The sequence below is a fragment of the Anolis carolinensis genome, chromosome 2 (assembly GCF_035594765.1).
Source record: "Anolis carolinensis isolate JA03-04 chromosome 2, rAnoCar3.1.pri, whole genome shotgun sequence".
In the NCBI taxonomy this organism is placed as follows: Eukaryota; Metazoa; Chordata; class Lepidosauria; order Squamata; family Dactyloidae; genus Anolis; species Anolis carolinensis.
The window spans coordinates 198,423,635-198,436,920 of record NC_085842.1 but is presented as its reverse complement, the minus strand read 5'-3'; the positions used below and the strand labels follow the sequence as shown (position 1 = coordinate 198,436,920).

The 13,286-nt window shown below is 40.4% G+C and overlaps 1 protein-coding gene across 3 annotated transcripts in view; it reads right to left on the bottom strand.

Annotated features, from left to right (window-relative positions):
* The window catches only part of abca1 (ATP binding cassette subfamily A member 1), a 160,444-nt gene that overhangs the window by 104,293 nt on the left and 42,865 nt on the right, over positions 1-13,286 (bottom strand). For 2 of the 3 annotated variants that reach the window (XM_008103698.3, XM_016991135.2), the window contains exons 4-5: positions 8,550-8,691; positions 7,026-7,144 (exon numbers count right to left, since the gene is read on the bottom strand). In XM_008103698.3, coding sequence (XP_008101905.2) covers positions 7,026-7,144; positions 8,550-8,691 — 261 coding nt within the window. The remainder of the gene's footprint in view (positions 1-7,025; positions 7,145-8,549; positions 8,692-13,286) is intronic. The other variant, XM_062971510.1, reaches the window with a different exon arrangement.

Sequence of the window (13,286 nt, the reverse complement as noted above, 5' to 3'; positions counted from 1 at the left end):
TTGGCAGTTGTAGTCACTGAGATTTATAGTTCACCTACCATCAAAGAGCATTCTGAACTCCACCAATGATGGAATTGAGCCCAACATGGCACACAGAACTCCCATGACTGTGATGAGTCATGGGCCATGTAGTCCCGTTCATGGCACTGTAGTCCCAGATGAAGAGGAGAACTTGGGTTTTTCACCGTCTCAGTCAGAATTGGAACCTTCCCAGCCAGATTTGGGAACCTTGCACCTGCAAGAGATTTGTCTTCCAGAAGTCTGTCAAACAAGCCCTGAGCCTAAATCTCCTGTGTTTTCTCGCCACGAGTTTTGTAAACAACAGAGAGGAGTTCAAGCGGCCTCTCGCAGGAGTGCTAGGATAGCTGCTAAGAATTCAGCTGATTAAGCCTGCTTTCCATGGGAAATTTTAAGGAGTCATGCATCTGGACTCAGAGATTAGCTTTCGTTTCTGGTTCCCCAGAGAACTGCTCTTTGGTGGGAAAACTAGACCCTATTTAGGTGTTTTACCCACAAAGGGATCTTGCGGAGTCAATTCGTCAGCTACTGGAGTAAGTTGTGTGTGGACAGCGCGCTCCGTTTCCAAGCCTCGTTCCTGTTTCAAGCCTTGTCCCTGATTCCAAGCCTTCGCTCCTGTTTCCAAGCCTTCGTTCCCGTTTCCAGCCTTGTTTACCTCCGCGGACCTTGCCTTGTTTTCCAGGGCTCAGCCTTGCCTTGTTTTCCCGGATTTTGCCAAGTAATTCCACGGATCTTGTTCTTGCTCCTCGTTACCTTGTTGCCTTGAATCAAGCCTTGTGTTCCAAGTATCAAGTTATTTCCTAGCCTTGCTCAAGTTCATGGACTAAAGGACCTTGTCATCTCCCCTCACTTGCTTGGCAAGTGAGTGTTTCGGTTATTGGATTACAACTTTGGACCTTAATATTTCATATTGGACATTGTTTCTTTGGACTAATTTTGACCTTTCCTGAAAGGTCTACTTCTGGACTATTTCATACACTTGCTTTTATTAACTATATATATTTCCTTAATAAAGATATTAGATAGATTCTGGCCTCTGTGTATGGTTTTTGGTGCTCTGTAGCCTGGGTCGTGACAATGACCAAGAGAAAATACTAGAAGGGTTTGGTGGACATTGACCTTGAATTTTGAAGTTGTAGTTCATCTACATCCAGAGACCACTGTGGACTCAAACAGTGATGGATTTGGACTAAACTTGGCATGAATACTCAATATGCCAAAACGTGGAGTTTGGGGAAAATAGACCTTGACATTTGGGAGTTGTATTTGCTGGGATTTATAGTTCACCTAAAATCAAAGAGCCCCTTCGACCCCACCAATGATAGAATTGGGCCAAACTTCCCACACAGAAACCCCATGACCAACAGAAAATACTCGTCTTTGGTGACCCCTCTAAAACCCCTTCACGACCCCCCTGGGGGTCCCGACCTCCAGGCTGAGAAACGCCTTAAGGCAAACCGCTGTTTACGAGAACTACAGCCTTCAAACCACTCCACACTGCCACATTGCACTGTTATGAACATCACACAATGAAGTGCTTTCAACATTTGAAATGAGATGACGGTAAACATTTTCTGGATTATGGGGAAAAGTGACGCAACAGTGACTTCAGTTAAAAGTCATGTATTAAAACTTCTGAAATACAAAGAGCAACATCTGACTTGAGAGTAATATCAAAGGGAACTCAGTAAGCCCAAAGAATGTCCTGGCCTCTGAGAAGTGATGCAAATGCAGGTACTCCTGTTAATGCCTGCCCTAAAACTGATAACATGTCCTTCTGTTCCTGCCATAAGGTCTGCTTGCCCTCTGGCCTTCTGCGTTTGCCTTTAAAGAAACAGTAGACAGCTATTAATCCATATTGTTCTACCTCTTTCCCAACATCTGTGGAAAACTTTCAAAATTATCTGTTGCATGAGAGAATAGAGAGACACGTAGATTCAATGTTATGCAACATCATCATCCTTTTCCTCTCCAATCCCAAATGCAAGCCTTGCTGTTGTATCCACATCCACCATTGCCATCAAAAAGTAAAGGTAAAGGTTTCCCCTGACGTTAAGTCTAGTAGTGTCCAACTCTGGGGGTTGGTGCTCATTTCCATTTCTAAGTTGAAGAGCCGGCGTTGTCCGTAGACACCTCCAAGGTCATGTGGATGGCATGACTGCATGGAGCGCTGTTACCTTCCCGCCAGATCAGTACCTATTGATCTACTCACATTAGCTTCTTTTCGAACTGCTAGATTGGCAGAAGCTGGGGCTAAATAATGGGTGCTCTCCCTGCTCCTCGGTTTCAAACCACCAACTTTTGGGTCAGCAAGTACAACAGCTCAGCGGTTTAACCTGCTGCACCACAGGAAGCTCCAGCATTGCCATTAGTCACACAGAAATAGGCTTTCTCTAGGCATTTTTTAGATCCTCCAGCACTGTCTCTATGGCAGTGGGTCCCCAGGTGTTTTGGCCTACAACTCCCAAAAATCCCAGCCAGTTTACAAGCTGTTATGATTTCTGGGAGTTGAAGGCCAAAACATCTGGGGACCCCAGGTTGAAAAACACTGCTCTATGGCATTCTTGAACTGGACGTCCTTCATTTCAATAAGATTTGTTATTATCCACAGTTTTGCATATGCATCTTAAGTCCAGGAACTTATCCTTGATGAAGACAGAGATTCAATGGTATTTCAATAATACTGTTTACTCCTTTTTTTGTGGCACATTTCCAGAAGATGCTCAAAGCACCCCCTTATCCTCTATTTCAAAGTCTAATGTGATGATAGTCTCTTTTTACATTATTGAGTAATGGAAAATTCAGAAATACTTTCCACTGAACCTCAATAGGTTAGGAAGAGCTCATTTCAACTAAATATAAGCTCCAAGGTTTTAAATCAGAAATAGTACAAGATGTTTCATTATACGATGCTGGGTCAAAAAGTTTTGCCTTAATGGCACAAATGTGTACAAATTGATGGTGACTACGTTGAACGGTAGCGGGCCCTGGTGATGCAGCGGGTTAAACCGCTGAGCTGCTGAACTTTGCTGATTGAAATGTTGACAGGTTGAATCTGGGGAGCAGAGTGAGCCCCAGCTTCTGCCAACCTAGCAGTTTGAAAACAAGCAAATGTGAGTAGAGCAATAGGTACCGCTTCTGTGGGAAGGTAACAGTCCTCCATGCAGTCATGCTGGCCACATGACCTTGGAGGTGTCTATGGACAATGCTGGCTCTTCGGTTTAGAAATGGAGATGAGCATCAACTCCCAGAGTCTGACACAACTAGACTTAATGTCAGGGGAAAACCTTTATCTTTACCTATGTTGAATGTTAGTTTTGGGTAAAGGATAGCTCAGGCAATGATCTGTAGCAACTTCTGCATTCATAACGTTTTTATGACATAGGAGGCAAAACATTTTGACCCACCTGTGTCTACAGTATACAAGAATGTATGCCCTTACTCCTCTTTTCCAAAACAATAAGGTACTAAAAGTAGCTAGAAACATATCACATAAAACAACAATTAGCCATCATAAACCAATCATCTAACTAGTAGCAGCAAAAATAAAATCACAAGGAATCAAAACTAACAACAAATACAATAAATAAACAAGAACAAAGCTAAACCATTGTTCAACAAAGAAAAGCTTGCTGCAGGAGTTCCACATATATAGTGTTCTTCTCTGAGACACAGTTCTTTCTTTGAGGTACAAAATATTGGAAAAAGTTACTTTTGGACTACAACTCTCCCAGGTTGGTTTAGGATTATGGTAACTGTAGAACAAAAAGTAACTTTTCCAAACACCATGTACCTCAAAGAAAGACCTTAGTCAACTGCGCCTCAGATAAGAACAACAGTTGCTTGAAAAAAACAAGGAAGTTCATAAGGAGACAGTCTATTAGTCTGAAGTCATATAGACCAGTGGTTCCCAACCTTTGGGCCTCCGGGTGTTTTGGACTTGTGGTTTATTTATTGTAATATGTTTTAAATGTTGTACTTGTTTTGTTAGCCGCCCTGAGTCCCTGTCGGGAGATGATGGCGGGGTAGAAAAATAAAGTTAGTTACTTACTTGGACTTCCGCTCCCATAGTTCCTAACAGCTGGTTAACTGGCTGGGATTTCTGAAAGTTGAAGTCCAAAACACCTGGAGGCCCAAAGGCTGATATAGACCTTTACAGACACTATGAATACACTGTCCTATAATCCTGTTTCAGAAAATGGACTAACTGCATTAATCTGGATTATAGGGCAGCGTAGACAGATATAACCCAGTTGAATGCAGTTAATCTACATTCTGAAACTGGATTATAGGGTAATTTTAGATCCAGTCTACTTCTAATTGTACTCAGAAACAGGCAAAGAGATGAGGCAATATAGGAGTGCCAACAAATAAGGGAATACAGGGAAGTTATCCAAATTCTAACAAAAGCATTCTGAACTAATTGACATTTTCGAATGGTTTTCAAAGTGAGTCCCAGGAAGGGTGTATTAAAGTAAATAGTTCACTATGTAACTAGTTCAGGAACTTGATCTAAACATACTGATTCAGTTTTAGCTCATTTTCCACCTCTCTTTTACCAAATTTATTGGCTTTTAATGTAAAACAGAGCAATCTCTTTTTTCCCCCCTCTGGAAGCCTTTGGTGTTTAAAATTTCATGCCTCACTTACTAAACCACAATTCTAAAACAGCAACTAACAAACGATTCTATGCATGACGATTCACAAAATTACAGAATTTCTCCCCATGTAAAATTGCAGCCTAAGTTTGTCCTGACATTTAGAAAGAGAGACACATGCATTCTGTTCCACCACTGTCCTTATAAAACCTTTTAACAATTAGGTCAAGAAAAATATTCCAAAAATGCATGCAACATGTTACGGTTGCTAGCAGCTTTTCAGACAAATTTCCTTTCAGCTCTTGGAGGATTACGGTTTTGGCATTATAAAGAGTGTGTTTGCTTGAATATCTGAACAACAATGGTGAGTACTAGGACACTTGAATAGTCCTTCTGGTTAAGAGACCCGAGATGAAGGATTCTAATCAGGGGAGATGAGGAATAAACCACATGCAAATAAGACATTGCTCAGCTTTCTCCCGTTTACACAGATTGCAGAAGTGTGACAATCCAGCAGTGCCCAGCGGGGAGCGATGAAAACCCGTCGCCCCACACCCCGCATTGCTCGACTTACACCTAACCCCATCCTACAGGGGAAAGTATCCACCGCCCGGCCTCCCCCCCATTGTTGCTAATGCAACACGGGAAACTTCCCATGCTGCCACTGTCATGGCATACATCAGTTCCTCTTTAGTTTAGATACAGAACCCCGTCAGAAGTAGCTGTACATCGTGGGATGAGAGCCGGCAGGCACCATGGCTAAACTGGAGAGAAACCAGCATATGCCACCGAATTCAGCCCCACCTGATGAGGCCATGAATGTGAAAAGGAATGGCAAGCCCGTGCATCTGTGTGCATGCACCACTGAAGATTGACTTTATAGCTTGGGAGTTCTCCTGGACTCATTGCTGAGCCTGGAACCCCAGGTTTCAGCGGTGGCCAGAGAAACTTTTGCACAATTAAAACTTGTGCGCCAGTTGCACCCATACCTTGAAAAGTCAGACTTGACCACAGAAGTCCATGCTCTGATTACATACTGAATAGACTACTGCAACGTGCTCTACGTAGGGTTGCCTTTGAAGACTGTTTGGAAGCTTCAACTGGTCCAGCGGGCAGCAGCTAGATTGCTCACCGGAGCAGGGTACAGGGAGCATATAACCCCCCTGTTGCATCAGCTCCATTGGTGGCCAATCTGCTACAGAGCAGATTGGTGGGACCGAGAGACAGGGCCATCTCAGTGGTGGCCCCTTGGCTGTGAAGCTCCCTCTCCAAGGAGATTAGATCAGCCCGCTCCTGACTTTCCCCCTATATGCTTTCCTACAACCTGAGATATAGCAAACATTGGCTTCCTTTTTTTAATGGTTTCACATTAAGTTTTTCCAAACATGCCATAATTAGCACAGCAAGCACATGCATGTCACACAGAGGCCAGCCTTCTCATTTTAGGGGGAAAGGAAGGAGGAAGAAGAAGGAAAGGCCTTCCCTTGGTGACTCTACAGTGGCTGAGCTGAGAGCAAGTTATAATATGCACACTAAACCAAGAGGATATTTTAATTCATATACCATGTCTTGAGGGGAGCTGGATAAACAATGACATCTATCCATCTCCCCTAAATGACAATGACAGATGTAAAGCAAGTAACTGGAGTGGTGCTGGTGGTTGTGCTGGTGGTTTAAAATGTCTGTGAACCATTGGGCTACAGCAAAGCTTTCCAAAAATTTTGTGTTGGTGACACATTTTTTAGATATGCATTATTTCACGACACTGTAATTCAGTTTTACTGACCCATTATAAGCGACATGAACACATACATACATTGCGATAATTAAGTATATGGGGAGAAAACATCTCTCATGAAAACTTTTCATTTATATATTTTAAAAATATATGATTTGTAATAGAACAACATACATTTCTAAGGTTTTTGTCATTTCTGGTTTCATTCGTGCGACACACCTACACACTGCAGACAACACACTAACATGTGGCGACACACAGTTTGGAAATCTCTGGACAAAAGATAGCTGTTTCGCCAGGTGGAGCACAATGTTTGAAATAAGATCTTGCCCAGAGTGAGATAAAATTTCTTCACATATTTGACTTCCCAAAAGGTCAGAGTCAACTACATTAGGCTATTGCATGCAAACTCATGGTCCACCACTGTCAAACCAAATTCTTCTTTTTGTTCTCCTACTACTTTATTCCACCCAACAGAAGAGTATGCACCAAAAAAGAAGGGAGGGGGGAAGGAGACACAGAAGGGGCAAAGTCAATTCCATGGAATCAAAGTACAATATTCTGAAAAAGAAATAACAGCAGAATGGAAGATAGACGGACAGGCCCTCAGTTGGTCAATGGCTGGATCTAATTTAAGCATCATGAAACTATTTTCCAGCGAAGACATTTACCTGTAACAGTTTTCCCAATTTTCTGCAGTTTCATCACAACTTTCTGCGCATCCTTCATGCTGGTATCTTTCTGGCTGTACAAGAGTAAGCGTTTGGCATCCGAGAACAACCGGTAAACACTGAAGCATTTTGAGAAATGGTAGGAAAGCAAAAAGAGACAAAATGGAAAAGGCATTAGCAGGGGTTGCATCACTTCAAATCTGGTTATATGCAATGAAATTAGCTTAATTCTGGTGCCCACAAGATCCCTTATGGAAGTCCCTTTAAAATTAATTTTATATCAGTCCAGGTTGTGCTTTATAGCTTATGTTCTGGTTGTGTTTTATGCTGTTTCATTTGCGTTTGATGCAGTTTTGCTGTCTGACATTTCTGGGTTTGTTTGTTTTTTTAAAGTATCAGTCCGTTTTTTCCTGGTACATTTTTTTCCAATAGTATTTGGAGGTTTCATTCTTTATGTCAGAAACAACTGTTGTGGTCCATGGCACAAAGTACTCATTGCTTTTCAGGCACCAGATGACTGAACTTTGATCCAAGTGTTGATTAGAAATGTCAAAACTATGGCCTTGGGGACAAAGTGCACCCAGACATTTGCCTCTTCAGCTGCAACAGACATGCTCAGACAGAGCCTAATTCCTGGCATCCGACAAAGGAAAGGAAGAAGTGGGATGGCAAAATGCTATCCTGGCTGATCCTTGTCAAGAATATTTGGATATCCCAGGCTTCAATTATTCATTATCTAAATTTTCATTTAGATGGGGCTCCCTTCTAAGGGAGGTCCAATCTGTCACCTCTCTGACGTCTTTTTCCTGGCAGGCAAAGATCTTCTTATTTAAACAGGCTTTCAGCCTTAGCTGACCAGTGTAGAGGGATATGGAGTTAGATTCTTAACATGCAATGTGTACTTTAAGTATTTTAACTGTTCTAATGTTAACGTATTATAAGTAGCATTTTAACCAAGTGTATAGTTTGAATGTTGGACTATAACTTTGGAGACAAGGATTCAAATCCCCATAAATCATTTTTTAAAATCATGTCAAAAGAGACTTGCAAATCATTTCTGGTGTGAGAGAATTGGCTGTCTACACCGTTTCTATTATGAGAGAATTTCCCAGGGGATGCCGGATATGTTACTGGGAGGCTTCTCTCATGTCCCCACAAGCTAGAGCTGATAGACGGAAGCTCATCCTGTCTCGCAGATTCAAACTGGTAACCTTCCGATCAGATTTAACTCATTGACCACAAAACCCAGTGAGTGACTTGGAGAAGTCACATACACTCAACCCCCCTGAATAAAAAACAAAATTTACAAAAATACTGCAAATTTTTTCAAATTATTTTTTGCCCCAAAATATTCCAAACAACCACTATGAATGTGTGGAGTATATTTTCACTGCATTTTGTAGATCCCTGGACTAATCCCTGCCCCAGTCTATGTCTGCTCTATCTCAATTTCTGTCCTTCACACTTGTAGCAGAATCATGTTCTCTGGGTGAGAGATTAACAAACAGATGGTCTAATACTCACATAGACTTGTTGAAATTCCCCACAATGCCTGGTGACTCCCCAGGTGTTGGGTAGCGGAAGCAAGGATTGTTGGCATTACAGATAATCCCCTGTACCCAGGGCAATGTTCCAGCTGAAGGCATGGCCTTGTTGGGGAAATGGCCTAAAATGCAAGACCAATTGTTTAGGAGGACATAACATTCGGCAAACAAAGCATTTCCTCTTCTTCTACTGTCCCCCATCCACCCTACACTGGAAAAACATCACAGCCTGGGTCCAACAACAGATTAAAATCCTTCCCTCCATCCCAACTGTCAGTGCTTTTGAGGTTTACATTTGTTAATTTGGCAGTTCTGTGTAAGTCTTAAGACACAGAACTGTCAAATTAACAAATGTAAACCGCTCATGTAAAGCACCATGTATGCTGATGGAGAAGAGGAGGAGGAGGAAGATGAGGACGAGAAAAAGGAGGATACACTCAGGAAGTGAATACAGGAAGTGGTTCTTTATATCCATTTACAATCCATCTTTTGGTATCCCCAAGCCTTCCACACAAAATTAAAGATATGGCTTTTCCAACAAGCTTTCGGACATATCTAGATCCTTTTCAAGTACATACAAGGACCTTTAGATTCTCCATCAAGCATTTTACTAGTCTGAGATCATAATACTGTTTTTACCTGCAGCAATCAATGTATTTTACTGTTTTAATCGAGGGTATTGTTTTATTGTGATGTTCTGTTGGTTGTTTATTGTATATATTTTGTTTCTGCATTTTTTATATTTTGCATGTTACACTTCTAGTGTTTCGTGAGCCGCCCCGAGTGCTTCTGGGAGATGGTGGCAGGATACAAATAAATTATTATTATTATTATTATTATTATTATTATTATTATTATTATTATTGACACAAAGACACAATTTGACACAGCTGGATTATTATTATAATATTATTATTATTATAAAATGTGCAAAATTGATCAGTAGCTACATTTTTTTGCTTTGGCATAATGCTGTGACCACAATGCCATCACTTTTCTTTGCATACTGTTTTTTGCTGAAGAAGCCTGCGAACTTCCAAAATTAATACAGTAGAGTCTCACTTATCCAACACCCGCTTATCCAACGTTCTGGATTATCCAATGCATTTTTGTAGTTGATGTTTTCAATAAATCTTGATATTTTGGTGCTAAATTCGTAAATACAGGAATTACTACATAGCATTATTTCGTATTGAACTACTTTTTCTGTCAAATTTGTTGTATAACATGATGTATTGGTGCTTAATTTGTAAAATCATAACCTAATTTGATGTTTATTAGGCTTTTCCTTATTCCCTCCTTATTATCCAACATATTTGCTTATCCAATGTTCTGCCGGCCCGTTTATGTTGGATAAGTGAGACTCTACTATATATCTCTTTTGTGCCTTCCAGCTGGACTAAGAAAGGTATGACCATAAACTGGATTTGAGTTTTTTCCTTACAGGCAACACGGCTGCCCCTGTAATTTTTTTAAAGTAGTTGTTTCTAATGTTCAAAGAAGACGTGAATAGCCAACAATAGGCGACACAAAATAGTATAGCGCTTCTGCATGTTGATTGTTGTGTAGGTGAAGGGAAATCACCAAATGTAGATTCACAAGGAAACATGAGTTATACCTGATGATATACTCTACTCTTTTTTTGCACCACTATTCAAGGTGTAAAAAGAACCCTTTTTACACCTTGTCTGGATTTGGGTCTGATCATCCTAAGGTTTGTAGACAACCTAACAGTTTAAAAACATGCAAATATGAGTAGATCAATAGATACAGCTTTGGCAAGAAAGTAACGGTGCTCCATGCAGTCATGCCGGCCACATGACCTTGGAGGTGTCTACAGACAACACCAGCTCTTCGGCTTAGAAATGAAAATGAGGACCATCCCCCAGAGTTGGACTCTACTAGACTTAATGTCAAGGGGAAACCTTTACCTTTACTATCATAGGAAGTAAAATTGCAAAACCTGTTTGAATGGAGATTAAAGTGGACAAATGAAATACATGGACATTTTAGGAAGTAACCATGAAAAATCTGTTTGAACAGGAATTAGACTGAGCAAAGGTAGTATAGTAATGAGATCTCAGTAAATAAACCTGTCAAACCTGTTTGAGCATCACAAATTCTTTTAGCTCTCAAAACAAATCCTATTCACTGAATATGAACCAAGTGTACAAGATACCGTCAATTAACTAGTGATCAAAACAGTCAGAATAGCACACTCCATCCCAAGATGTTACTCGATAATGAGGGAGATTTTGTTTCTTTTTATTTTAAAAAGGAAGTTAGCATTGTAATCCTGTTTGCACTTACTTGGAAGTAAACCCACTGAACTCAGACTAGATCTACACTGCCATATAATCCAGTTTCTCAATCCAGATTATGTGCTTTGAATTGGATTATATGAGTCTACACTGCCATATAGTACAGCTCAAAGCAGATAATCTGAATTCAGAAACTGTATTGTATCACAGTGTAGATGGGGCCCCAGACTCATTACTGAATATAGGTGTAGCACTTTGTTGTGAACTGCTGAAAGATTAAACATTTAAAACATCAAAAAAAACTGCATATGTATGTTTTTGTTTGGCAATTGAATGTTTTAGCTATGTTGGAAACAGCCCTGAGTCCCTTTGGGGAGATAGAGCAGTATGCAAATAAAGCTTTATATTATTATTATTATTATTATTATTATTATTTTATCCTATTTGGTTACTATTGACAGTATTATGGAGCAAGCTCCCCAAAACCCTTAAAAAACCTGTACAGCAGATGATACAGCCCTATCTTTTACAATAACAAATGGAAATATTAAAAAGGTCACAGTGATCTTCATTCAAGGTTTTTCTCTGCAAACCTACATCTCTACATCTGTGTGTTTACAATTCAGCAAAATCTATTAAGATAATGAAGTATATTAATGAAGTATATTAGATACATTAAATGAAAAACAGATAGTCTTTTTCAGGAGGAAAAAGTATCTACATTGTTTTTTTTAAAGGTATACACATTTGACCTAAGATTGCAGACAATGTTGCATGTGCATCATGCTAGTAATTCTTCTAACTTCGTAAAAGGAAGGATAGTATTATTGCTCTCCTATTGTAAATAGGATTGAGAGATGAAAGAAAATGACTTGCCAAGTTCATCAGTAATGTGCAACCACTAGAGTTGTTAAGAACTTTTGCGTATTTTCTCATCTCATCTAAGAAATGTCTCAACAATCTGCAGGATTATTATTTTTTTTTTGGAAAATCTATAATTCATCTCTTATTTATTTTGTACTAGCTTGGGTATCTAGCGTTGCCCAGGTTATTGGAAAAAGCCAGTTTTTTAATTGGACAAAATGCCTAAGGTTGTGGGTGAACTACAAGTCACATCATGCCAGGTTAACCCCGAGAAATTTCCTCAGTACTTAAAGCTTGTTATGTTGGGCAAGTTTGCTCTTTAGATGCATCATTGGTGGAGTTCAGTGTGCTCTCTGGCTGTAGGGTAAACTACAACTCCCACTATAGTAAGTCCCCTCAAACCTCTCCAGTAGGTTGAGCTAGTCATGGGGGTTCGGTGTGCCAAGTTTGGTCCAGGTCCATCACCGGTGGAGGTCACAGTTTCTCTGGTTGGGGGCGAACTACAACTCCCAGAAAGGAAATTTTCCCTAAACCCCTCCAGTAACCAAATTTAGGCATATCAGGTATGTATGCCAAGTTTGGTCCAGATCAATTGGTGTTTAGGTTCACAGTGCTCTCTGGATGTAGGTGAATTACAACTCCCCCAAATCAAGGTAAATTTCCCCCCAAAGATCTTACTTTGAACAAGAAAAATCTGTGCAAAAACTGATCTTTCATCCTTTGCTAAGAATTCGTAAATATCACCCTATGTTTTCAGAATTACATTCCATCCTGCTCCCACAACTGTATAAATATTCTCTATGCCTGAACCCTTAATACCATTTAGCACTGCATCCACGAAATGGGTTTATCTCCATGAAAGCTTATGTTGAAATAAATACTAGTTGGTTTTAAAGGTGCTGCCACATATCTTTTAAAAATAATTTTTCTTTCGTTCTTCCTTTTTATGCTGCAAGACCCTCAATCCCTACTTCTTTGAAAACTACTTCCTCTGTGTGCAAAATCTGGTGCTAATAGAAATCAGCTAGATTTAAGGGTGGTGCTAAATTCCTTTTTTCCCTTTCTTTTTTCATCTCCTCCATTCCTGCTTCCTGTAAGACACAGGGATTTACAGCAGTGTTCTAGGAGCCCCAGTGGCAAGGGTGTTAAAGTACTGAGCCGCTGAACTTGCAGACTGAAAGGTCCCAGGTTCAAATCCCAAGAGAGGAGTGAGCACCTGCTGTTAGCTCCAGCTTCTGCCAACCTAGCAGTTCAAAAACATGCCAATGTGAGTAGATCAATAGGTATAGCTCCGGCGGGAAGGTAATGGCACTCCATGCAGTCATGCCGACCACATGATCTTGGAGGTGTCTACGGACAACGCCAGCTCTTCGGCTTAGAAATGAAGATGAGCACCAAACCCTAGAGTCAGACATAACTGGACTTAATGTCAGGGGGAACCTTTACCTTCTTGAGAACCCACTTTGTTAGCAAAGCATAGGCACCCAATTAGTACGGAAAGATGGCTTTATATATCAAAAAGAGTCAGGCAACTCATGTGTGTTGCTTCTATTCTTTAAAAAGGCATCAACATGATAGTAGTAGAGTGGTCC